At 35.1% G+C, this 27,281-nt stretch overlaps 1 protein-coding gene across 1 annotated transcript in view; it reads left to right on the top strand.

Annotated features, from left to right (window-relative positions):
• The window catches only part of LOC150086082 (uncharacterized), a 193,498-nt gene that overhangs the window by 54,757 nt on the left and 111,460 nt on the right, over positions 1-27,281 (top strand). Inside the window, exons 7-8 of the mRNA XM_090374790.1 lie at positions 6,984-7,134; positions 23,863-23,911. Coding sequence (XP_090230916.1) covers positions 6,984-7,134; positions 23,863-23,911 — 200 coding nt within the window. The remainder of the gene's footprint in view (positions 1-6,983; positions 7,135-23,862; positions 23,912-27,281) is intronic.

The following is a 27,281-nucleotide window of genomic DNA, read 5'->3' as shown; positions in this document are numbered from 1 at the left end:
TGTGAATGTTAAACTTCATTTGCCACCTCTCAGCCTATCTGTTCAACTTTTCTAGATTATGTTGCAGCGTACTGTCATTAGTGTCATTAACAACCTTGCCAACCTTTGTATTGTCTGCAAAATTGTACATTAAGCTTGATATACCATCATCAATATCATTTATAAATACAGAAAACAACAATGGACCCAACACTGAACCCTGAGTGATTCCACGAAGAGCAGTGTCCATTGATTACCACTCTCTGTCTTCTCCCGCTCAACCATGCCTTTATCCATAGCAGCAGTTTGCCTCCAATGCCACACTACTTCAATTTGTGCAGCAGTCTTCCTTGTGCAACAGTATCAAAAGCCTTTCTAAGATCGAAATATATGTTATCAAAGTTATTCCCTGCATCGAGTTGCTTTGTGACTACATCATAGTATCCAATCAAAGTGGTCAGACAAGACTTCCCCTTAACAAACCCATGCTGTGTCCGAGGTATAACTGAAGTCTTGTCTAGTTGATCCTGCAGTGCTTCTTTAACCAGTGCCTCCATTAATTTCCCTGGAACAGAAGTTAAACTAACAGGTCTATAATTACTTTTGTAACCCTTTGATCCTCCTTTGTGAATTGGGGTCACATTTGCGCATCTACAGTCTGTGCCCCCGTAGCCAGGTGGGCAGGAGCAGCAGTGCATAGCATGCATTTCTTGATTAGACCTGGGTTCGAGCCCATGACCATCAAATACGGAGGATGCGGAGAGGTCGGGGAATGACCACCGCATATCCTTGGACCAATATGGCTTTGTTGCTAATGCTTCTAAAAACAAATAACAACAACATCTCCAGTCCATGGATACCACTCCCTTAGTCCAAGGACACTCTCATGATTATGGCTAAGGGTTTGCTTATTTCCTTTGCTGCCTCCTTTAATATAACTGAATAGATCCCATCCACCCCAGGTGCCTTTCTTATGTTTATCTTCAACAACTCCTCCTCCACTTTGCTCTCAGTTATTACAAAATCATCTAGCTCACTGCCAGAGTTTAGTTCACCTCTGGCATTCCCCTCCTGAATAACTCGTCATGTGTGAATGTAGATGCAAAATACTCATTTATAATGTATTTTCAAACCGTTGATGATCCTGAGCAGGATCATCAACGGTTGAACCATCAATATCCATTGGACCAATCTGATTCATCTCCTTCCTTCTAGCATCTACATACTTATAAAGAATTCTTGGTAATTTACCTTGTATCTGCATGAAGTGTGTAATTGACTATGGTCTTCGTTTACTCCTTTGTGTTCCTTCTTTCATCCGTTATGTCTGATATCATTATTTTCAGATCTTATCCTTAATATTACAGAACCATTGTCTATTGGTTTTTGGCAGCTTCCTGTGTCCCTATATAATAGAATAGGATATTGATTATGGGACCAAGATTTCTTCAGATAAGAGAAATACAGGTTGGCTTTGATTAATGCAATTAATTTGTCCCACCAGCACAAAACAGAAATGCATTTATCGAATATAATAGTCAGTTAATCGAATATAATATAAATGGGAAAAATTATAATTGGTCCGTGATCCTCAGGAATGTCTATAGATAATTTTAAAAATACCTTTAGAAATATTTTTAAAAATATTTATTGCATAAAATACACAATTAAGATACTATTTGTTACAGAAATATTTGAACAAAGTCGTTTGAACGGTGTTGGCTTTCTTCTTTTTCCATTGATCAATTTCCGATAGCAGACAATCTTCTCTAGGCCCTGACGAAATAAATATCACAGATAATCTGAAACTTTTTGTTTGAGGTTCTCTGCGATGTGAACAATTTCATCTAGTTCTTTTACTGTTATCTCCTTTGCAGTAAAATTTTCATCTGGCTCATTTAAAAATAAAAAAATTTTTTTGCATTTTAAAATTAGAATTTTTAAATGCAAGTCAGCACATGACTATTAGCAGGAGAAAAACAAGTAACACATTTGCTTCCAGTGGTTGATGGAACACACTGAGGTGGGCAGGGGTACCCTAAGCTTATCGTGCGTCGGACTGTAAGCTTAGCACACGATTCAAATCATTTTAAACTATCACATAAAAAATTATCATGTTAACTGGAAATTTGCATCGTGTGAAGTGAAAAGTGATATAATTTTTTCAAATAGCGGTAACTGTAAAACGTGTTATGCGAGGCCTGACTGTATCAGATAATAGAAACCCATCTTTTTCATTTTTTTTTATAGAGGTGTGTAATAAATTTTATATTATTTATTACATGTAGTAATTGCAATAAAAAGTATGTATAGAGTAATTTAACAAAAAAAAGCATTTTATTAAACAAAACACAGCACAGTGGCACGTGTCAGATGTGCTTTTTATGTAGGATGGACTAAATTATAAAAATAGCTGTTTAAAAAATATAAAGTTCTAAATTCATAGGCTGATAAGTTTACTTTTTTGTATTACGTTACTGTTATTATTTATATAGCAAATTAGCATCTAAGGCCAAATTGCACTATTATATTATGTGCAAAGTTTCCAGTTGGTACATTTCCAGAGCAGTTTTCAAAAAGATTTAGATAGTCATTGTCAATTACAACGCATAATTTATAAAACATAATTAATCTTAGTATCCTGACGTAAACATTCCCATTTGCCAGTTCTGGTTCATTCACTATTTACTGTCACTTAAACAATTTAAAAGTTTGTACTGTACTACTCTTTACTTCTTTTCTTCTTCTTTCTTCTCTTTCCAGGCCATCCAGCTCAGTTAACAGAGTCTGTTGTTAATAAAAGCTCAGATAATTAAAGTCGTACTGTATTTGCATTTTGCTTATATGAATCTGACTAAAATATAATTATATTATAACAGTTTTAGAAGTTCACTCTCTATTCCACCGTTCTTTCGTCTAATTCAACTGCTTGCTATACATGGTTTTACATATTATATATACAAGGTGTTTCAACAGAATGTGCAACATACTTTGGGATATATTCCAAGCTCCAAAATAAGAAGAGAAAAAAAATCATATACACAGAGTACTTGTCATTCATTATCCTGTTGTTTGCCACTTCATTAATTCATTACCACTCATAGATCAAGGTGTGTGAGGGGGCCATATATCCCCATCACAGTGATATCTATTGCCTGTGCAAAACTGTCTGTGCCAGCTCAGATTGGATCACATTGCTGTTGAAGTTATAACAGTTATGTTTCATGTACTTGTTGAGTTACTTTATATCAGAGTGAAAATGAAACTCTGTTTAATTATGACATGTAAATAACCTGCAATGGCAAGTGATAGTTTTGTGTTAGAAAAGGAAAAGGCTAAGAATAAAAATGTGACATTGAACATTATGAACATTATTTTCATGTTTGAAGCAGCAAACATGTAGTGGACATTGCTTGAGGTTTATTCTTGCCACCGACTATAGTGAAAGCTGGTTGAAAAATGTGCTATTTTGAAGTATTGTACAAACTGTTTGGTTGCTCCATGGGTGCAACCAAAGGAACAAGAAGCAAGCAATGTTATGGAAATAATTGAAACCTTTTAACCATCTGGATTGAGGATATGAATCAGCAACATATGCCCATTAGTATGAGAATAATTATGGACAAGGAATTGAGTTTACATATGTGCACAAAGCAGTAGCATAGTTAGAATTTTTGAGTCCCTATGTTGAACCACTGATGACACCCTACCCTCTCTTTATTTTTATTAATATGAAATGCCAATGCCATACTTGTCAAAAATATTATTTATATAGGCATTTTTGAGTCCCTATGTCGAACCACTGATAACACCCTACCCTCTCTTTATTTTTATTAATATGAAATGCCAATGCCATACTTGTCAAAAATATTATTTATATAGGCATTTTTGAGTCCCTATGTCGAACCACTGATAACACCCTACCCTCTCTTTATTTTTATTAATATGAAATGCCAATGCCATACTTGTGAAAAATATTATTTATATGGGCATTTTTGAGTCCCTATGTCGAACCACTGATAACACCCTATCCTCTCTCTATTTTTATTAATATGAAATGCCAATGCCATACTTGTGAAAAATATTATTTATATAGGCATTTTAAGTAATATTCAACAAATCTAAACTATAATGAACTGTGAATAAAGTTGGTACATCAAAATATGCAATTTAGTAGACTGTAATATTAAAATTGAGATTAATTTATAAATTTGTTTCTTATTTAAAAATTCATCTTCCCTGATCTTATGTTTGCATAAATTAGTTCTTTAAGCTTCATTTTGGCAGGTTTTTTTTTTTTACACTCAATAGCTAGTATAGAGAATTCATTTAATCTGGTTGTGTTCACGATTAGAAAATTGCAGAAAACCTTGCATAACACGATATTTTTGAGCTTTTGTGCAAGGAAAACCCTGCTATTATGTTTTTTAATTTTTCAACATTTCCATTCTTTTTTGTGAATCCCCACTGCTGACTCGCTAGTCATTATGCAAAAAAATTATTGGGAAATCTCTGTATTTTATTTTTTTGGGAAATCTTCATGTTAGGTTCAGTGCTGTTGAATTTGTGCTTGTTTCATACCATAAAAAACTGTCTTTGAAGCGTTCAGTTTGTGACTTTTAATGTTTTTGTAAGGTTATTTTCATTTTTATTTGATTGTTTGTAAATTTTTCCAGGTATGCATTACTAAACTTTGTTCTTAAGAACCGTATTGGAATAATTTCTTTGTTGTGAATTAAATTCCAGCCCTAAATTATGCCTAAGGAAAGTTAAAAAGCATGGCTCAAAAGAAACTTTATTTCTCTAGAATCAAAGATACAAATTTTAGATCGCCTTAAAAAGAGGAAAAGGTATCATATGTTACAAAAAGTTTAAATTTGAACAAAGCAACAATCCAGACCATAAAGGGGAAAAAATGAACAGAAAATTGGAACTGCTGTTGCTGCTGCTGGATCTTTCATTTCTGCAAATATGACAACTCATCCCCAAGTGCCAATAACTGAAAAATGGAAAAAGCACTCAGTATTTGGATTGATGATAGCAGTAAAAACAGATCCTATTAGATGGCAATGTAATTAAACAAATTGCACTAAAAATTTATAACCATTTAAAAGAAAATGGAGAATCTTCTGTTAACCCAGAGTTTGTTGCCATTAAAGGTTGGTTTGAGCTATTTAAAAACCACTTCGAATTACATAACATAAGAATTCGAGGGGAAAGTGCATCAGCTGATAAAGAAGCTGCCAAGAAGTATGCAGAGGAATTTCAAAAAATTATTGAAGAGTGCGGATACCCACCACATGAAGCTTTCAATGCCGATGAGACAGGTCTTTGGGGGGGGGGGGAATGCCCAACAGAACATTTATTTCGAAAAAAAGAGAAAACTACACCAGGTTTTAAGTCATCAAAAGATCTTGTAACATTACTTATGTGCAGTAACACATCAGGAGATTACATGATAAAACCTATACTAGTTTATAGATCCTCTAATCCTCGTGCAGTGAAAGGTGTAAATAAAAACACATTACCAGTGTATTGGAAAACAAATAAAAAAGCTTGGGTAACTGCCAATTTATTTTAAGAATGCTTTATAAATTGTTTTGTGCCATCTGTGGAAAACTTTAAAGCAGAAAAAAATTGGCACATTATCCAATAGTACTAAAATTGGCAGTTATCTAATAGTAAAACTAAACAAAACTAAATTTAGTAGTTTTATTATTATTGGATAACGTGCCAGGCCATCCAAAAGAATAAAGTTGTGCTAATGTTGAAGTAATGTTCCTACCACCTAATGCAACTTCTTTAATTCAGCCATTAGATCAAGGCATTATATCTACCTTAAACTCATTATATCTACCTATAAAACTCATTACATCAGAAAATTGTTACAGTGGATTTTGTTAAAAATTGATTCCGAATCTGTTGAAGTGATGGAGGCATGGAAACATTTTTCAATTGTGGACTATATTGGAATCATAGCTTTATCACTCAAAAAAGTAAAACCATCAACATTAAATGCATGTTGGAAAAATGTATAGCCAGAGTCAGTTCATTCAGGAAATATGGTCAAATCGGCAGAAGGAATTGGTGCAATAGTAGAACTTTCTAAGTCAGTAGGAGGGGAAGGTTTTGATGATATGACTACTGAAGACATTCAAGAATTACTGGTAGAAAAGGAGGCTGGCAAAGTGGATTTGGTGGAAATGGCATCGGAGGTAAACCAAATCAATTCAGAGGATAATAGTTCAGATTAAAATTCTGAAGTTCCAAATTTTACACTTAAAAGCATATAGGAAGACATAAACTTAGCCAAGCAATTAGAATCTTATTTATTTTTTGAATGCATATCCTTCGACTGAAAGGAGCACAGAGTTCAAAAGTGAGCTTCAAAAATGCTTAGCTCCATACCATAAAATTTACAAAGATCTATCAAGCAAAAACAAACAACCCAGATTACTGATTTTTTAAAGAGAGCAAAAGATACATAATCTATCTAGATGTTGCAGAAGAAAATTCAGAAGGTGAAGATATTCTGCAGTAGAGAAAACATTCTCATTTGATTGTGCTTAGCAGCGAAGAAAAGGAAGAAAATTAAATGAACGTACATTATCTGACATATATGTATCACAGTTTATAAGATGTTTGTTCAGTTATTACTATTTTTAATAAAAATTAAGTTTCTGATAGTTATAAAAAAATGGTGTATTTTTGTTAGCTTCTGGAACATAACTGCCCCTTTTTGTACTGGTTCTTAGTCCCATATCACACGGTTTTGTGCTACACGAAATTTTATGGGAACCTAACTACCGTGTTATACAAAGGTTACGTGTATTATTAAAGTTGCCTTTCATTCACACCGTACCATATCATTTTTATGCTGTGATGTTATAGAACTTATGGTTTACTTAATGCTTGTACACACACAAAGCTGTACCTGTCCCCTAATTAATCATTGTGAATTGAATGAAATATTTGATACTGAAAAAATTTTCTTATTTTAATAGGAAAGTACATTGGAAAATATTTTAAATGAGAAACTTGATGTTATAAAGAACGTTTCAGTCAAACATGGGACAAGGAATGGGAACTCTGTGAAAACTTACAAAAGAAAAGAGCCTGATTTTAGTGAAACAGTGAAAAATGTAGCACCAAAAAGTTAATAATTCTCTTTTTATATTTTTGAATAGTATTGATGTTATATATATAGTTATTTTTATTTAGATATGTTGTTTTTGTATAGTTTTCTCAAAAGACATCGTTTTCTTTTCAGTAACCAATTGAGATGATTATATTATGTGCACTGTTTGTTATTAAAATTATCCTACCTAAAAGTAGCACATTGTTTGAACTCAAAATAAGTGGAGTGACAGATATCAATGTAAACAAGAAATAATTAAGTTTTGTTTATCAATTCAACGGTATGTACTTACAAAAATGCAGTACACATTAGTATGAAGTATGGCCTCTTTGAACACTGCAAGTGGACAAACATCCTGGACAGGGAGTCTGAAAGTGACAAGTGTCATATTGAGCCATGCCTGCTGTGCTTGTGTTTTGATTTGAGCAACACAGGTAAGTAGCTGGGAGGCAAAAGTCAGTGATGTCCCATCATGCCTAGATGTGTTTGATGGACAATATATCTGTTGAACACACAGGCCAAGGAAGCATGTCCATATCATATAGTCAGTGTTAGGATATAAGAGCCATATGTGAGTAGACATTATTATTATAGAAAATAGTGTTTGGGATGAAACTCAGAAAGGCAAAAATGCTGAGCTTAGAATGGTTTCAGCATAGCAAACAGGTGTATAGCTGTTGTAACTGATGGCTCTCCATACAATGATTCCAGGTGTTGGCCCTCTGTGTCTGTTCCCTACTGCAGACTGGATTACCTTTGTCCCTGGCATGTCTCCACGTGAACATATGGCTGTCACTGGTTCTTGGACAGGAATATAATGCATCACTAACGATGACACAATACCATTCTCATTCCCAAGCAGCTCTCCCTGCACCACCACAGATGCTGACAGTGATGAGATGATATCATGTGGAAGAGGCAATGTTTTTACAGCACCTTCAGATTCTTATATTAGAGCAATAACCAACACATTATTAGACATTTTCCTATGCTAGTCAGCTTGACATGCCAGTCATTTAAATTCATATATTTCACAGTTATGCATGCACCATGATTCCAGGTATTGGTCTGGTATGCCTTCTTGATATGGGCTGGATTACAGCTCTACTTGACATGTCTCCACATGTACATCTAATCATCACTGGATTTTTCAAAGAGAATTGTGATTCATTATTAAAAACAATGTGATGCCATTCTTATCCTAAGCAACTCTTTCTGTGTGCTACTACAGATGCTAACAACGATAGGATGTCATCAGAGGCAGATGGGGCAACATTTTTATAGCACTTTCAGATTCCGAGAAATAATAGATATCATTGGATTTTCCCTGAAAATCAGCTGGACATGCTAATTGTTACATCCATATACATCACAGTTGTGCATACAGATTTTCAAGTAAATCCATCCATACTTACTAAATTTGCAAAATTTCAGTGATGAGCAGTGTATTTTGCATATGATGAGATAATCTTGTTTCATTGTTTATAATCAAATACATCTGTTTACTAGGACATATAAAAGTATTTATATGAATGGTCATTTTATAGTAATTAACTAATATACAGTAACCTCTTTAAATACTAGCAGCCTTGGGGATTGAGAGGTGACAGATTTAAAAATTTTCCAGATTTTAGAGAGGTATATTTAGTGGCTGAGCATTTTAGAGGAGCCATTTCAATGCGTATTAAGCTTGGTTTTTTTTTTTTTTTTTTTAGGAGCATTAGCAATTAAGGCCATATTGCTCCGGGATATGCGGTGATCATTCTCTGACCTTTCCGCATCCTTCGTATTTGGTGGTGACGGGCTCGAACCCCGGTCTAATCAAGAAGCGTGTGCTATGCACTGCTGCTCCTTCCCACCTGGCTACGGAGGCGCCTGTATATTAAGCACAGAAAGCTGAACTGATTTACATCTCTAACCATTTATAATGCCTGTCTTATTCTTTCATGTGTTTTTGTGAGCAGGATTTAAACTGCATGGATAATACAGGTAATACAGTGGTTGTAATTTTCACGAGTTTTCCTTGTATTGAACTACTTTCAACAGATAGCTTCAGCTATATTAAAAATTTGCAAACAGATTTTGTATAGCACATGAGATACACTTCAAACAACTTTTTATAACTGTTTTGGCTGTGTTGTCACTAGAGACTTCCTGCTATCTGATGAGAGTCCAGTTAATCCTGAAACAGGCTGTAATAATAGTCTCATCTTTAAAACAAATGGCCAATTAACATTTTGGAGAAGCAATCTATTTAAAAGTAGTGCAATATCAGAATAATACAATGGTTTTAATTCTGTGAGAATTAAAACCATTGTATTATCTGTGCAGTTAAAATTCTACTGGCCGCAGAAACAAATTAAAGGACAAGACAGTCCTGCGAGCATCTTATAAAGAAAGAAATGCCATTTTTTTTTGCATAAATTCTTAAAGACAAATGTGATCATCGATTATAGCACTGGATTATTTTCTTAATGTGTCCAAATTGTAAAATGCTGATTAAAATGTTCCCAGTTTTACATAGTTACTGCAAATCCACATACCCTTGGATGAATTTATGTGAGTTTTGAAGTAATAATAACACTAGCCAACAAAAAATATTTTTTGTCATACCTCCACAATGAAAACATGATTCTGGAGGAATAAATGTGCTATTTGCGAAAATCACCATAAAAGTCTATCACATCTGCATCAAAACGTTTAATGTTAAAATAAATCGATATATACGTATAATTCAAGTTTGTAATACAAGTGTAAAAAAATATTATACATTCTATATAACTCGTGTAACTTCTGAAAACATCATATATCATAGCAAAATATATTTCAATAATATATAAATCAGCATACCTGTAATTGTCCTTAAAAATGTTTGATACTAAGAGATTTTCTCTTGTATTCTTGCTTACTCTCCCTGACAAGGAATCAACAGTAATCCCCCATCATTACAGGATCCCAGCAACCTTGGTACCGCTTTTCCATTGTGGAAATATCTTGATGAAACCGCTCCCCTTGTTCATCACTCACATCTCCCAGACTTTCAGGGAAAAATTCGAGAATGGAATGAAGAAAACGAATTTTCAACAAAATTCGATAGCCCATGTTTTTGTAGCATTTGAGTAAATTCGACACCAAACATTTCATAGTTTTCTTCTTTCCTATTACCCAAAAAACCATGTACTACCTCCTTAAATGATCGCCACGCTGTCAATTCAACCTCCTTTAACTGGGTTTCAAACACATCGTCTTTTGGGGGTTTCATAATTTGAGGTCCTACGAAAATTCCTTCCTTAAGTTTGGCATATGTTAAATTAGGAACAGATTTAGATAATCTGTTACCTTCTTTATCTAATCCCTTCACTTTCATGAAGGGATTAGATAAAGAAGGTAAAATTATATAAAAATAGGTAAAATTAGATAAAGAAGGTAACAGATTTTTCATCAATCCAAGTTTGATGTGCAGGGGGTGGAAGAAGAACATTGTTTGTAAAAGAAGAACCTTTTATGAATTTGTCCCAGTATTGGACAACATAATGTTCTTCTGTCGCATGGCTGTCTCACAACACAAAAAAACGTTTTTTGATCCCCCCCCTGCAAACCAATAACCTTAAGATCACTGTAATGTTCCAACCATAATCCTGGTATTTTATAGCATGTAGAATCTTAGACATGCTTTCATGACTTCTTTAAGTCCAACTGAATGAAACACAGTAACTGATGAAAATTTATTGCCATTATGAAGCAAAACTGCTTTTAAACTTAATTTTGAGGCATCTATGAATAAACACCATTCATCTGACTTATGGACTAGTTCTTTCATAAGTCTAATAATGTCTTTGCAAAAACACATACTATCCTCCATAACAAAATATTTCGAAAACTTTTCATGTCTTTTTCGAAACACTGAAATCTTTGTTCCTGCTGTAAGTATGTTCCACTGCTGTAACCTGGAACCTAACAGTTCAGCTTGTTCTTGTGGCAAATTTAAGTCTTGAACCAAATCATTTAACTCATCTTGTTTGATTAAATGTACCTCACTACCTGAACTTACTGGCTAATAGTTGACATTTTGTGAAGTGGAGGCTTCTGGGGAATCCTTAACTTGAACTTGATCACTGTTATCTTCCCCACTACTGTTAACCCTCCTACACTTGAGAGGCTGTTTATGTTTGGAGGATAGATTTACAATCCTGAGAACATGTCACGATCAGTTAATACTTGGAAAATCTTGGCACAGCCTACAAAAACCTCACCAAAAATGTTGAGTGTGCTGTCTTCAAATTGTAAATTGTTGCATTGGAATTTGAACCTAAGAACCATAGGTAGAAGTCTGATTATGTTTATCACAAGAAAACTGAACCCAGAATCGATTGCTAAAATTAAGAGAATTAGCTTATATCTGTCAAAATAAATCAGTATGTCGTACATTACTTGCTAGATTATGCAAAATTGGCATATTTTGGTAAAATGTAACTCCCTTTTTATTTAAAAACTGTGATGTGATGTGAAACTATTAAGGTGATTTTCGAAATCTGGGCATAAAAATTGGTTAAAAACAGCATTTAAGTTCTTGGAGGTAAAAATGTTGGCTGGTGTAATTGTTGTGCATAATAAAATATATTAAAATCACAATAAACAAGGTCATTGAGAAAATAGACAACGCTTTTGAATATCTATATATTTTTTAATGCATTACACTGGCATTTGTGACTTGTGTTATTAAACCTATAAGGAATGGGAGTTTATTATTAAAGCAAAAACATATTCAATATATGACCCTTATACATGTATGTCTGAGACTATTGATTCTATTAAATAATCTAAGATTATCAATTTGTGATTCTGATGTTATTAAACAGATAAGACATGCAAGTTTTTTAACCAGTTAATGATGTATCCTACCAAGACATAAATTGAGGTTTCCCATAACTGCAGCCACTGTTTTCTCAGAGGTGCCCTCCACAGCAGTTGTGATTTCACATTTTAACTTCTCAGCAGGATAGGGATTATTCCTGTAGCCATTGTTCTTTTGGACTCTCCACAGGAAAATCACAGAGGTTTCAATCTAGCAAGTGTGGTAGTCAAGACTATCAAGTCCTGTGTTGTCCAGGATTTCTGTAAGAGATGACCCTATTATTAAAATGTACCTTCAGGAAATAAAGAACCACATTTGCCATGCCCCATCTTGTTGGAAAAATGTTTCTTCCCTGTTTATTTCCATGCCTTGAAGAGTTGGAATAAAGAGTGGTCCTGAAAGATTTTCAGGTAACATTCTGCATTGAGTCTTCCAGGAAGACTGGTCTGACAATTCAGTTGAAATTTCAGGATACTATGTTTTTTGGGATGTAAAGCAGTCTCCATGATTTGGGGGGGGGGTGTTCTTATCACCTCGTATGTGCATTTTTGTTTATTGATATAAAGATGTTAGTCTTAAATCCAGCTTTGTTACCTAAGGAAATTGTTTCACAGATTTTCTTGAGTTAGAAATAATCACATAATATACATGTGTAATATTTTTGGACAACCTCATGGATCCTTCTGCCAACAACACACTTGTTATTGTTTATTGCAGACCCAGATTGTTCTCTACAAGACAGATCAGAACTGTTCAGACTTGTTGACCAACCTCAGAATTGTGAATCTTTCTAGACATTGTCTTCAGCCAAATTTTATTTTAAAATCCTGCTGCATTGCAATAAAGCTGCCAGTTTGATAAAACTTTGTCACGCACAAAAAAAAAAAAAAATAAATAAATGACACCACACTCAGGAGCATACTCTGTCCTGTTTACAGAATTTCTTGGTAGGATACATCATTAACTGGTTAAAAAACTTGCATGTCTTATCTGTTTAATAGCATCAGAATCACAAATTGATAATCTTAGATTATTTAATAGATTCAAAGAAAATAAATTTTTGTAATAAGAAATATAATTCAAAAAAAATTCAAAAAATAGTTTTGTAATCACTAAAAGCAGCCACCTAAGATTAAAAAAAAAAAAAAATATATATATATATATAGTTGGAGAAGGTTCAGTTGGAATTGAGATATTTGGCAAGCAGGAGGCTAGTAACAGCAGCCTATGTATGGTCTGAGGATGGGTTCGGGCATGATTCCCAAAACATTACCATAATATATAGTGATTTATATATTAATAGCTAAATAAACTATCTTAATATTGATGTGGTATAAGAGTAGTCATTATAGAAATCTAGATTCCATTTTTTAAAAAAAACCAAAGAACAACAAAAAAAGGTCATCTGTCGAAAATATACCTTAATTTTACCGTATATATAGTGCTGTTAACCAAAAAAAAAAAATTAATGAGAAAATTTCATGTGCAGCTATGTTATAAGCTACTAAAAAGGAAATGCTTAGAGAAGTTTTGGGTATTATGAAAACTTTTTAAATAATAAATTTCTGTTTATTCTTTGAGACAGAAATAAATAAAAAAATTACTGTTTATTCTTTGAGACAAATAAATAAATTTCTGTTTATGCTTGAGACAGCTGAGATCAGAAAAGTTTTTTTAAATTTTTATTAATTGAAACTGAACTACTGCACATATCATTATTATAATTTAGATTTACAAATATGTAATGTGCTACCCAGAAAAAAAAAAACATTGATAAATGAATGATGGCCATGTTATGAATTTCTAAAGGTTCAGCATGAAAATCAGCATGGGTGGTCATGCAGTTTACAAAGGAGTTAAGACCATTGCATTATCTATATAGTTGAAATCCTGATGGCTGTGAAAACAGATTAAAGAACAAGATAGTCCTGCATGGATCTTATAAAAAAAAAATGTCACTTTTTTTTTTTTTTTTTTTGCATGGATTCTTGAAGACAAATTCAGTTGTTAATACAAGTGCTGTATTGTGAAATGTTAGTATTAGTATTTTCTATATAGTGCAGGGTAGCCCTAGTCTTTTGTTGTACCAGCCAAAAAAAAAAAATAATAATAAATAAATAAAAATAATAGTTACAATAATAAAATAAAGTAAGCGTATTTGACTCCCTCCTCATGTGTTGTATTTTACAGAGTTTACTTACACGTGCCAGATGTGTTATTAAGCTTTTCAATTTGAGGAAATTTATGTATGTACTTATTGCTTTTGGTATGAAAAATCAAGCATCTTATGTATGGGTTAAAGTGGAAAGAATTTTAGAAAGATCAATGATAGTACTTAATACTTTTGAGAAAACTAATAACTGATATTTCACTGGAAGCATGAGTGCATGTTTAGACGTCTGTAAATGCAACTGAACTTTGCATTTACAGACGCATTTTGAATTGTAGTGTTCGATTGTGTTAAATTTAAATCTTTGACTTATATTTGAGAGCTATCTGTAGCATCAACTGCATTCCTCCCCTTCTCTAAATTACAATAAAAGTTCAATAATTCAGCATCAAATAGTCTGGAAAATCCACTCTTGCAGAGATCTCATCACATGCTTGACACTATGCACACAAACCCCAATTGGATGTGCAAAAATTTTGATCAAATTAAACAATGACTATATATTATGCACTATGAAAGCACTGGACGTTACCAAATACAAATCAGATTACCCACGCATACTAAATGGCCGACCGGGCTAGCCGAGTGGGTAAAGTACCTGCCCGGCAACCCAAAGGTCGCGGGTTCGATTCCCGTCTCGGGCTTGGATCAAAGTACTGCAAAAACCGTGGGAGGTGCAATATGGCCACAGAAGCCGATGCGCCAACAACTACCAAATCAAAAAAATCAAAAAGCATACTGAATGCGAGACTCTCCCCATCCTGCAGTGAATTTTTTAGCATTAGAGAAAATTAAGTTCATCAGTGAACCAACCCATTGTGGGCTCTCCTCCTCCCACATGACAACTACAAGCCTTTAAAAGTCCTTGTTATTCCATGAGAATTCTTATTTGGTGATGACGTTGAAAAGATTTGTGCTCTTTCACCTTTTTTATTTTAAATTCTTTCCCCTTTTTTATTATTATTTATTAATATATTTTATTATTATTTATTTTTATTTTTTCAAACAATGTCAGGTACACTCTTCTTTTATGTGCACATCATGAAAGTCATACTTTAACTTGACATAGAATTTTCTTCTTCCAGTCACAGTCCTTGAGGTTGTCACAGACATTCTCTCAGATATGCCAGACAAGCTGTACTTGCTACCTGGGAGTCTAAAACCCTGATGGAACTAATATTCGGGTGAAACTCAAGTCAAGTGGACCCAATTTCGGCGAAGTCCGGACGGTCTGTGACAGCCAAATCCTCTGCTTGCACCTTCACGATGGTGGGACTGTTAGTAATCCTGGGTATAACCTCCATGCACAAGTACATGGTGGGTGACCACCCAGGTGTGAACCAACGTAAGCAGGGGTCGAGGTGTGGCACCCAAACCACATGGAGGAATGCCGCCCCTCTATGTTACCAGGCAGTACTAGGTGGAAGATGACTCTCATCAACCGGTGAAATACCACCACTTTGCTTATTGGAGGCTTGAAGTGGTGGAACCCATGTTTAGTCTCTAGAGCTAAGTTCCGGTCAACCCTTCCCTATCTCTTCCATCATGCAGTATGATTGATGACTTTTGATGTTATGATGAACGTCGTGGCGAAGATCCAATATTCCTTACATTTCGAGAGTACATCTCTAAAAAGGTTTTCGCAGGCCGGCCATAGTTAGTACATCGGACCGAACCTATTGGTAACTCTCTAGGAGGCTTCCGGATCAGCTAGTGTATAATCTTGCTACCTCTACTCTGCCAGATAGTGACTGGAGGGAGTCCGAGTAGTGTGTATGCGGGAAGCATTGTCGAGGCCACGTTATGTCAAGAATCTGGGTATATTCTTACCACATGTACGCCATATCCAAAAATTTCATTACTTCATACAGCATGTCCCACTCACTTTTTCTTACTATTGAATACACCATGAATTGTCAAAGTAATAGAGCAAGCTTATCTGTGAAAAGATCTAAACCTCCCAAGGACTTCCTAATTCATTTCACAAATATACGTGGTCTCAATTCTAATGTCAATGATGTCCATTTCCACTTGCAGTCTGCCAAACCTCATGTACTTTTTCTGACAGAATCTCAGTTATCGGTTGATTCAACTACTGCTCATCTCAGATGTCCAAATTATTCGCTGTATGATTCCTTTCACCCCAAAGGTGGTACTTGTGCATATGTCCGTTCTGATATTCCCTGTCAGAGACTTGGCAATTTGGAATCTCCTCTCTTTGATCTTCTCTGGCTTAAAATCTCTCTACCTCATTGTGTCAAATTCATCTGTTGTCTCTAGTGTTCTCCCAATTCCACTAATCACTTGGAGCTCTTTGACTTTCTCCAGTCCAACTTTCCTCACAGTGAGGTAATTTTTCTTGGTGATTTTAATGTTCACAACTCCAGCTGGCTTCCGTTTTCTAGTCACACCGACCCAGCAGGTCGAGATGTTGAGGCTTTTGCAATTACTAATGACCTAGCACAGATTGTTCATTTACCTACAAGAATACCGGACAATCCTAATCATACAGCCAATACGCTTGATCTTTTTCTCACAAACAACCCTTCTAAGTACACGGTCAAAGTGAGAGGTCCTTTAGGCACTTCAGATCACAACTTGGTGATTGTCTCTTCTCCAATGGAACCTTTATCTCATGGCTATTCCCAACCTCATGTTGTTTGTTTGGCATTAGAAGAATGCAAAATGGGATGACCTGCGAGACTTCTTTTCTTCGTTTCCTTGGTCGGATTACTGTTTCAAAACTTCTGATGTCAACATTTGCTCAGATTGTGTCAGTGAAATTATTCTTGCAGGAATGGAATCCTTTATCCCACATTCCACTTTAAAATCTCGTCCTTTATCTAAACCTTGGTTTTCCAATAAATGTGCTAAGGCTGTCCAAGAGAAGAATGTTGCATATCGTAATTGGCTTGTTTCTAATTCTTCAGTTTCATTTTCTGCCTACACCAAAGCTCGCAACAATTGTAAAGCAGTTATTAATCAGTCCAAACTAGAGTTTGAACAGGCTAAGAGTAGAAAACTTGCTTCTTGCCCTAATGGCAGCCGAGCATTCTGGTCTCTTGTCAAAGCTATTGGCCGCAACTTTTGCCCATCTCTGCTCCCACCTCTGTCCAAACCAGATGGTTCTGTTGTCACTTCAGCCAAGGATAAAGCTGACCTGCTAGCATCCCATTTTTCTTCCAGCTCATGTATTAATGATCTTGGTAAAACACCTCCCACCATTCCCAACACACTCCATTCAATGCCTCCTGTGGTCTTCCATCAAAAGGATATCAGAAGGATTTTGATGAATCTCGATGCTAAGAAAGCTCCAGGTCCTGATGGTATTTCTCCACTTGTTCTCAAAACCTGTGCCCCTGAACTTACTCCTATTCTTTGCCGCCTTTTTTCACTTTTTATTCCAAAGGTGTTTTTCCTTCTGCTTGGAAATTTGCTCATATCCAGCCAGTTCCTAAAAAGGGTGACAAATCCCTCCCATCCAATTATTGTACCATTGCAATTACTTCTACTCTTACTAAAGTAATGGAGAAATCAATTAATCGCCAACTCTTAAACTACCTAGAAACCTTCCGTCTGATCAATGATCACCATTATGGATTCCGTTAGTGTCGATCCACTGGTGATATTCTGGCTTATGTTACCCATTTATGGACTAATTCAGTGGAAAGGTTCGGTGAAACACAAGTAGTTGCTCTTGACATCTCAAAGGCTTTTGATCGTGTTTGGCATAATGGTCTTCTAAACAAGCTTCCATCTTATGGTTTGCCAACTGTTTTTAGTAATTGGTTATCCAGTTTTCTCTCTGATCGCTCACTGAGGGTGATGGCTCTCTGTCTTCTAACTTCTCCACTAATGAAGGTGTCCCCCAAGGTTCAGTTCTTTCCTCCACTGTTTTCCTCTTGTATATCAATGAACTTCTTCCATTGACACTGGAAATCCTATCCATAGTTTTGCCGATGATAACACATTGCATTCAACTTTCCATTTTGAGAAACCTTGTCCTGCTCAATCAGCTTCAACTTCTTGAAAATCTGCTACCAATTCCTTAAATGCCGATCTTCAGGTAATTCTCCAGTGGGGCAAAGACAACTTAGTTGATTTCAACCCTTCTAAAATTCAGTCTTGTCTTATATCTCGCAAAAAGGATTCTTCTGCTACTATGCTTATCTTTAGTGACACTCCAATTTCTAGGCAAAAGGATATATCTCTTTTGCGGATTACCCCGACTTCTAATCTCTCTTGGCACAAGCACATTACAAATATTGCTTCCTCTGCATCTAAAAAACTTGGTTTTCTCTTTCGCTCTCGGCGTTACTTTTCTTCCAAACAGCTGCTCACTCTGTATAAATCGCAAATCCGCCCTGCCATGGAATATTATTCCCACATCTGGGGTGGTGCCCCCAAAACCTCTCTCAGGCTTCTTGATTCCATTCAGAAGAGGGCAGTTAGGTTAATTAATGATTCATCTCTAACAGAGTCTCTCCACTCGCTGTCTCATAGACGCACTGTTTCTGCTGCATGCAGCAGAAACAGTGCGTCTATGACCGGGCCAGCCGAGTGGGTAAAGTACCTGCCCGGCAACCCAAAGGTCGCGGGTTCGATTCCCGCCTCGGGCTTGGATCAAAGTACTGCAAAAAAACCTTGGGAGGTGCAATATGGCCATTGAAGCCGATGCACCAACAACTACCAAATCAAAAAAAAAAAAAAAAAAAAAAATCTGCTGCATGCCTCTTCTACAGATACTTCCACGGTCACTGTTCTTCTGGATTAGTTTCTATAATTCCCGCTCTCTCTTTCAAAACAGTCCGAACACGTGCCGCCATCAGCCAACATCCATTTACAGTCCAACTTCAAACCCACAGAAAAATTTGGTTTAATTTACTGCTAAATTAACATGTAATTGGCATTATTCTAAATTTTATATATGTCATGTTAATTGGATTTGAAGTTCGAAATTATAAAGGGGTTTCTGGGCTATTATTTATGTCTAACTTTTATTCTTCTTTTTCGTTCGTTTGTTTATTTGGTTATTTTTATGTTAATTTTCGCTCTACAGTTTTTGCCATACTACAGGCTTATGTTTTATTTTATTTAATTTAAAATATATTTTGGCTTCATATGGAGGAATTGCAAGTCGCTGCCTCTAATGAATGCTCAATTATTTATTTTATTATAATGTAACTTTTGTCAATATTTAATGGTAGTGTATATATATATATGTCTCATCATCCAATATAAGCATGCTTCGAAATTGGTGATGTCTTAAAGCATTTACTCGAATAAAGTTAACATTTGCAATAATTTTGTCCAAAGTATTGCTCACTGTGGAGTATTTAGCACAAAGATTTTGTTGGTGTAATATACAGTGGAACGAAATTAACTTTTTCTAAATTGGGCTTTTCTTTTTTTAACAATGAAACGAATCCTTCTCGCTTTCCTCTCATAGAAGGTGCACCATCCTTCATAAACTTGGTAACATTCACCAGGTTACCAAGGTTTATTCCTCTCTCAAGACACATTTCTTTAAAGTTGTTAAAAATGTCAATTCCACGAGTCCTTCCAGTGAGCGTACCCAAAGCCAGTAGTTCCTCGTAACAATGAAAATCTTCAGTTATAGCACGAATAAAATATAATATTTGAGCAGAGTTATTTCTATCAGGGATTTCATCTAACACTATTGAAAAATATACATCTTTAGAGTGAATTATTACCTGAAGTTGTTTTCCTACATTCTGAGCTAATTCATGTTGTCTATTAGTTATAGTTTTTCTTGAGAGAGGTAATTGTTTGTATTTGTCAACTTTTTCCAAATCTAAACATCCTACTGCTTCAACAATACATTCTTTTATCATTTCGATGTCACTAAATGGTTTGCCTTTTTTTCCAAGTACATGTGCTGTTTTGTATGTAACGTCAGTTGCAGAAGTTCCTTGCTTAATAAAAGCACCAAAAGCCTTTTCCTTGTGCTGTTTTTCTTTCTTCATTTTTTGAAGTGCAGATTTACGAGCTTCTTCTAATTTTACATATTTATGGTCCTTGTAAGATAGATAATGTTGATTTGCATTGTATTTTTTTAATGTTGTTAGTGCTGTATTACATATCAAACAAACCATTTTGTCTTTCACAGAAATAAGAAAATACTGCATCTCCCAATCTTGTTTAAATGTTCTGTTTTCTTCATTCAACTTCCTTTTAACTTTTTTGGACATGATGGGCAATCTAAAAATTAAGCAATTGTGAAATGAAACATAAGAAATTACAGGATTACAAAATTCAAGACAAGAGTACATACGGTTGTCAAAATATTCACAGTTACAAATATGCACATAAAAGCAACAGATAAAAAATCACGATGTCACAATTTAAATTTTAAAATAAAAAACTATTTTCATCAAATTATTAACTTTGTTAAAATATTTTTTTTTTTTTAACAAATTTAACAGAGGATTAGAATTTGTCTTTTATTAAATAGCTTTCATTTTTTATCGTTTGTGGTACATAAGAATGATATTTAAATAAACAGAAAAAGTTAAACGTGATATATTTTACTTTTTAGATAAAAAAATTTGTATTTTCCTTTTTTAATTATCTGAATAATGTTTCTGTATTGTGAAAAAAAAAATATATAAAGCATTTTATTATTCAAACGTTTTGAATATTTAATTTTAAAAAAATATTAGTTTAAAAGTAGTAGGATTATTTAATGATTTTTATTTCATCTTTGTGTGACAAAGGCCGCACATAAGATCTTAGAAGGCCACGGGTTGCCCACCCCTGACATAGAGGGTAATTGTGCAGTCAGATATGAAATTTTCTGACCAATGGGACAAGCTGCCAGGACAGCTCATGGGGTTTTTTGTCAATGATACATAGGAATTTTGCTAACAGGGATAAGGAGGTGATTATCTGATTGTATAAGACAATGGCCAGGCCACATCTTGAGAACTACATACTGGTCTGCAGGCTTCATTTTAGGAAGGACGTAGAGCTGCTGGAACGAGTACAGAGAAGGGCAATGAGATTAGTGAGGAGAACAAAGGAATGCCCCTTACCAAGAAAGGCTTCAGTTCTGCAAATTGTGGCATCTGGAGACTAAGCACTTGCAAGGTGATCTGATTGAGGTGTTTAATGCTTTGAATGGATTAAACAAGCTCAATGCTGATGGGATTTTTTTCTCTTGCTCAGACTACACACGAGAGGGGTGCAAATTCGAATTGAAAAACTGCAATTTATCATGAAGGCAATGAACAGTGTGTTGCACTGTCCGAGGCATTCAGTTACTGTCCAAAACTTTGTGGAGGTGTGCCATTCATTGATAGAATTCTAGCTCTTCTTTTAAAAATATTGTATATAAAATCTAGAAATAATTTAAAATAATAATGTCCAAAAAGAACTCTGGAAGAGAATTCTCATAACAAAAGTGCTTCAGATCTACTCAGATCTACTGTCCTCATAGATCCAAGTTATAAAAAAGCTAATAAAAGACAATAAAGAGCAACATGAAGACCCATCTCCATCACCCTGCACTCGAACAAATCAGACAGGATCAAACCAAACCAGTTCAACCTGGACCTCAAGTCATGTCCCATAAGGAGAAAGCATTCACTCATACTAAACTGTAGCCAAGGCTGCAATTTAAAATTTACTGTTGAGACGGAGGGCAGGAACACAAATATCTCATTGCCATTCTCAGAACAATTCTATCTGCCTTGCCAACTGTTCATAAGTTCATGTATTATCTGCCTCTCAGCAGCTATCTGATAAGAATTGAGCGTGGTCCCACCGGGCACTACCAGATATCCAAAATCTCAGTGGAAATGCCTCTTCCCAGACAATATGTTAATCTTGCTCTTATTACTAACAGGTCAGGTGGCAATTTGCCCGCAATGACCTGCAGGGTGTCTGTTCCCACTGTGCAACAGGCCCTGGTCACCCCCAGAAGATGGAATCTCTGAGCAGAAAATGAATGCTATTTTATTATTTTGACATTCACTACCTGCTCTAACCAAGCCCCAGAGACGTATGTCAGAATGGGCATGAATACACATTCAAATACCATATTTGGGGTGAATCCAATCATGCCACACTTAACCTTGAGTCCCTCCAAAGTTGGAATATAATGATTTAATTTTAAGCTTCAAATATTTAACATGCTCTGTTAAAAATAAACACTCCTCCAGTTGTAAACCAAGGCACCTGACATCAGAAACATTCCTTAACAAGTCACCTCCACTTGTAATAGCAGGTGGCCTAGTATGACAGTATGGCCTACCTCACAATAATATAGTAACTGTTTTTTTTTTTTTTCTTTAGAAATGGCAAGTTTGTGAAGCGTCCACTCTAATAACTTGTCTAAAACTAAACTACCTTTATCTTTGATTTTTCTTCTAGAGTCACCTGACACAATCAAAACCAAATCGTCCATGTAAGCGATGGCCACAGAGTCCTCCAAGTCACCCTCAAGAAACTTGTCCAGAACCATTGTCCCCATATATGGGCCAAGTGTGGATTCCTGAGGACAATCACACTGAACTTCATAAACTACTTGCTCAAATTTCGATCTCACTATAATGCTGCGGTCCGAAAAGTAATCCTTCAAGACATATAGATCTCTGGTGCATAGAGTGGCTCTAGCCCTGTGAAGGATACTCCCCCACCACAGGGCATTGAACATGCCCTTAAAGTCCACAAACAAATCGAGGACATATCACTGCGAGTCATTATTAACAATGATATTATTTCTTTATAATATCTTCTGTGGACATAGCTTTTTAAATCTGAACTGTTTATCGGAAGCCAAGTCATAATGGGCTGTGCATTTTTTGTGGCAGCATATGGGATCAAACCCATAACCTCCTTACATGTGGCCATACACATTAATCACTGAACCATGACGAGCCCAAATTTTTATCTTATTTGTGTTTTTTGGTCTGTGTTGATTGACATGCTGATTGCAGCTGAAGCCGTGTTGTATTTTAATTAATTTAGGATATAGAAATAAACTTTAATCACTAAAGAAATTTAAAGCCCTTTAATTTTCACAAAGTTTAATAATCATATCATGGAACATCCAGTCATATAATAAGAAAAGTTTGATTGGAATCAGCAAACATGCTACTTAGTTAATTTTATAACAACTGAGTGTCGTTTTATTGTTAATTTTGTCACTGAACTTTGCAGTTTTATGTATGTTTTATTATTATTTTTTACATGAAATAATGCTAGATGAATTATAAAATAAATAGTGTACAGCCAGATGAGTCCATATATACCAAAAATTTTAGATTATCTGAAGACTTCGTATTTATTATTAGGTAAACATTCAGATATTTGAGATATATAATAATATGTTGCTGCTGAAATCCCATGGATGCCAGATTGTGACTTATACTTTATATCTAAAAACCAAAAGAGATTTATAGTATATACTAATAAACTGTATTATTACTGTGTTGAATATGCTTTCATGGACTAGTCTGTAATTTAATTTCAAATAAGGCTATGAAATTTCATATGGAGATTTTGTGTTTGTTGATATTATCTTATCTCACAGAGATAAGATAATATCAACTGTATTATTACTGTGTTGAATATGTTTTCATGGACTAGTCTGTAATTTAATTTCAAATAAGGCTATGAAATTTCATATGGAGATTTTGTGTTTGTTGATATTATCTTATCTCACAGAGATTTTTAGTAGTTATTTTCTTTTCTTAGGCATTTCTTTTGAAGCTGAATCATTTGTGACCTCACATCCAGATGACAGGTATAAATTTCATTTTCTTTAATGAAGAAACAGACTTTGTAGCATTGAAAGGCCATGATTTAATATTTAATTTTAACTGTATATTTTGATCTCGATACGTTTCAATACACTGTAGTTCCTGCTATGGAAAATGATTAAATTATAAAGAGAATATATTTAAAATCTACATTCTGATAAAATTATATATCCACTGTCCCTCCCATTAAGACTTCCTGGACACAAAGAAACCAAGATAAAGGGCTGTCTTGAAGGAGAGGCCGAGACAAAAAAGTCAGGTGATCAGCACTCGTGATTCTTATTGGATTTTGGAGCATGGGTTTCTAGTATCTGTCTGCTCCTCCTCATTGCATGACACACTGATCAGTGGAGAGTGCTGGGAGGCTGGTCATTGTACAGTAAACCCCCGCTATTCGCGGTATCTGTATTCGCTGTTTCGCGTATTCGCGGTCGCTGATTTAAACCTAAAAAAATGTGAATTTTAAAGCGCCGGAACATTTTCCGCCATGAAAAAAACATGGGTGTGGCTAAAATCATTTTGCCCAGTCCACAGAGTAGTACAGTCAGTCGTCTTATAACACGTGTTTACACTACACTAATTCAATCTTACACAATTTAGGGGAACGATATTGTATATAACACGAACTGAATTCGCATATGCACGATTCGCCTTTGTGTTTACAAGAAATGGCAGTCGAACGCGGAATCACCCCAACTGAACGCAACACGATAGAAATGAAGAGAAGATTCTGAAAATGTATTTATTTTTTTATAGCAGTGAAGGGGAAACACATTTCACCATAATAACTTAAAAACCAACACAATTACAGCTATCAGTATTATCACAAATGCAATTAGATAGAGTTCACTACCAGTTTATAACAGATTCCACTAGCAGGAACGCAACTGGAAATTGTTTTTATTGTTTTATGGTAGTAACCCCCAGAAATGTAAAATGTGAGCTAGTGAGGTGTTAATAGAGTTGTCTCTGCCTTTATGGTGTTGTTTATTCGTTTTGCTACACGCTCACAGCTTTATGTGTATCAAATGTGCCTCCTCATTTTGTAATTGTGCTTTATTCTCTAAAAATGAGTAAAAATAACTTAAAAGGTGTAAAAAGGAAGTGTCCTGCGCTCAATGGGTGGGGGGTGACAAAATCGCGAGCGCGGATGTTTCAAGCTAATCCTTGTTCAGTATGTGTAATGCGCTTGTCATAGAAGGTTTCATCTCTTGCTTTTAATTGATACGTTTACAAAAGTGAAAAATCTACCATTTTGCAGTGTGTTGATGTAAACAGACTTTTTCGAGCGTGTTAAAGTTAAAAGAAAGTGATTTTATTGTGGACAAGTTCTTTTCTAATCCTACAAAAATATGGCCGCGAATAAAAAGGGAACTGTGAAAAGATCAAAGAAGGTGATGACATTAGCGAGTAAAATTGAATTGTTAGACAAAATTTCTAATGGTGAAAGTGTCTCCTCAGTGGCAAAACATTATAAAATCAATGAGTCAACGGTACGATCAATCAAGAAATCGGAAGAAAAAATCCGCCGTAGTGTCCGTGAAAACGCGCCAATTGCATCAAAAATTTGCTCTGTAACTCGTGATGTTAAATTAGAAAAAATGGAAAAGGCTTTAAATCTGTGGATAGAAGACCGAACTCAAAATAAAATTCCGTTAAGTTCACTTATCATTCGTGAAAAGGCAAAACACCTTTATCAACACTACACTTTAGTGAAACTGGTGATAGCACTCGCGGGATAAGTTTTTTAGCCAGCAAAGGCTGGTTTGAAAGATTTAAAAATCGATATGGTTATTTTTCGCCCAGCAACCCATGTTCTTGATATGTTTTTGAAAGGTTTCTTTAAAATGTCTAATAAATATGTACAGTATTACATTTAATAAATTGTTTCTTATTTTCATTTTGATGCCTTATGCTTTTTTTTTTTATGTACTTACTCTCTACGTTTGTCTATGTACATAGTCATATTATGTAGGTAAATACACATAATACGTACAGACAAAATTTTAGACTAATTTTTGTTATATATTTCATACTTTGGAACGGAACCCTTTTATTACCATGGGCGCCATAACTCAGTATTCGCGTTTTCAGTATTCGCGGAATTTCTCAGGAACGTAACCCCCGCGAATAGCGGGGGTTTACTGTATTATATTCCCAGTTGAGTCATCAATGCCACAGGCTGAAGTTCGAGCCAGGGGAGGTTGGAACTTTGTGTTTCATGAATTGACCTTTCCTTTATTGATTGATATTGTATCTGACTTGAACTCTGTTGAATAAAGTTATTCAGGATGGGGAAATGGTGATTCTACCACTGTTTCTGTTAATTTTTTTGTTGTAATCTTTTTGTACATGAAAGCCTCTAGAAAGTCATTCCTTTTTTTATGGTGGATGATATTCAGCACTTTGAGATCTGTGACCTGGAAGGAATGATCTTCAGAAAAGGTGTGATGCACTGCATTGCTTTAGGTGATGTTTCCTCACTTTGTGTTGCAGGTGCTCATTTATCTCTGTTTGAAGTTTTGGAAGTGTTTGTCCTATGGAGTATTTGCTGCAGCTGCAGTCATGTTTGTAGACTACTCTCTCATCAGTTTCTATTTTATTGATGGTCTCTCCTGTCTGTAGGTGAAAGGGACATGAATTGTAACTGATCTGAAGGATATTTGACTATGGTAGCATGAAAATTATCTATCACCCCTCTAATGGTTTTGTTAACCATATCTGCTCATATTGGTTATGATAAAGCATGAGTTTTATACTGTTAAGTTCTTACTATAGACCATCTGTTGTGCAGATTCTGAGCTCAGGGTCATGCTTTTTATTATTCCTGTTTTTATTGACACGGGATGGTTAGACTGAAAGTTTAAAACTGGGAACATAGCAGTGGGTTTCCTGCTGATAGCAGGTTTATTGTTTTTAATGCAAAGAGCTGGAAACAGTGCTTAAAAACAGTAAAAATCAAAAATGTCCAGGCAATGATGGAATTAACATAGAGCTCATCAAATATTCAGAAAAAATTTTGAAATTAAGCTACTTGAACTAATGGATATGATTTTTGCAGGCCACCAGACAGCTGGCAAAATGCTCTGGTAGTCCCAATTTTCAAAAAAAAGGTAATATAAATGACTGCAATAACTACCGAGGAATCAGCCTCCTAAACTCGAGATATAAAATATACTCAAGCTTCTTAAAACTGAAACTTAGTAAATACTATGAAAACATCTTTGGAGAAGAACAAAACAGGTTCAGGAGGGGAAGATCATGGGCTGATGCTTACTTCACACTCAAGCTCCAGATAGAAAAAAGAACAGAGTTTAATTTGGAAACCCATCTCTTATTCATAGATTACAAAAA

The sequence above is a fragment of the Mastigoproctus giganteus genome, chromosome 5 (genome assembly GCF_048544385.1).
Source record: "Mastigoproctus giganteus isolate SK-2022 chromosome 5, ASM4854438v1, whole genome shotgun sequence".
Taxonomy (NCBI): Eukaryota; Metazoa; Arthropoda; class Arachnida; order Uropygi; family Thelyphonidae; genus Mastigoproctus; species Mastigoproctus giganteus.
The sequence above is the reverse complement of the archived record's forward strand: the minus strand, read 5'-3'. Positions and strand labels throughout refer to the sequence as shown.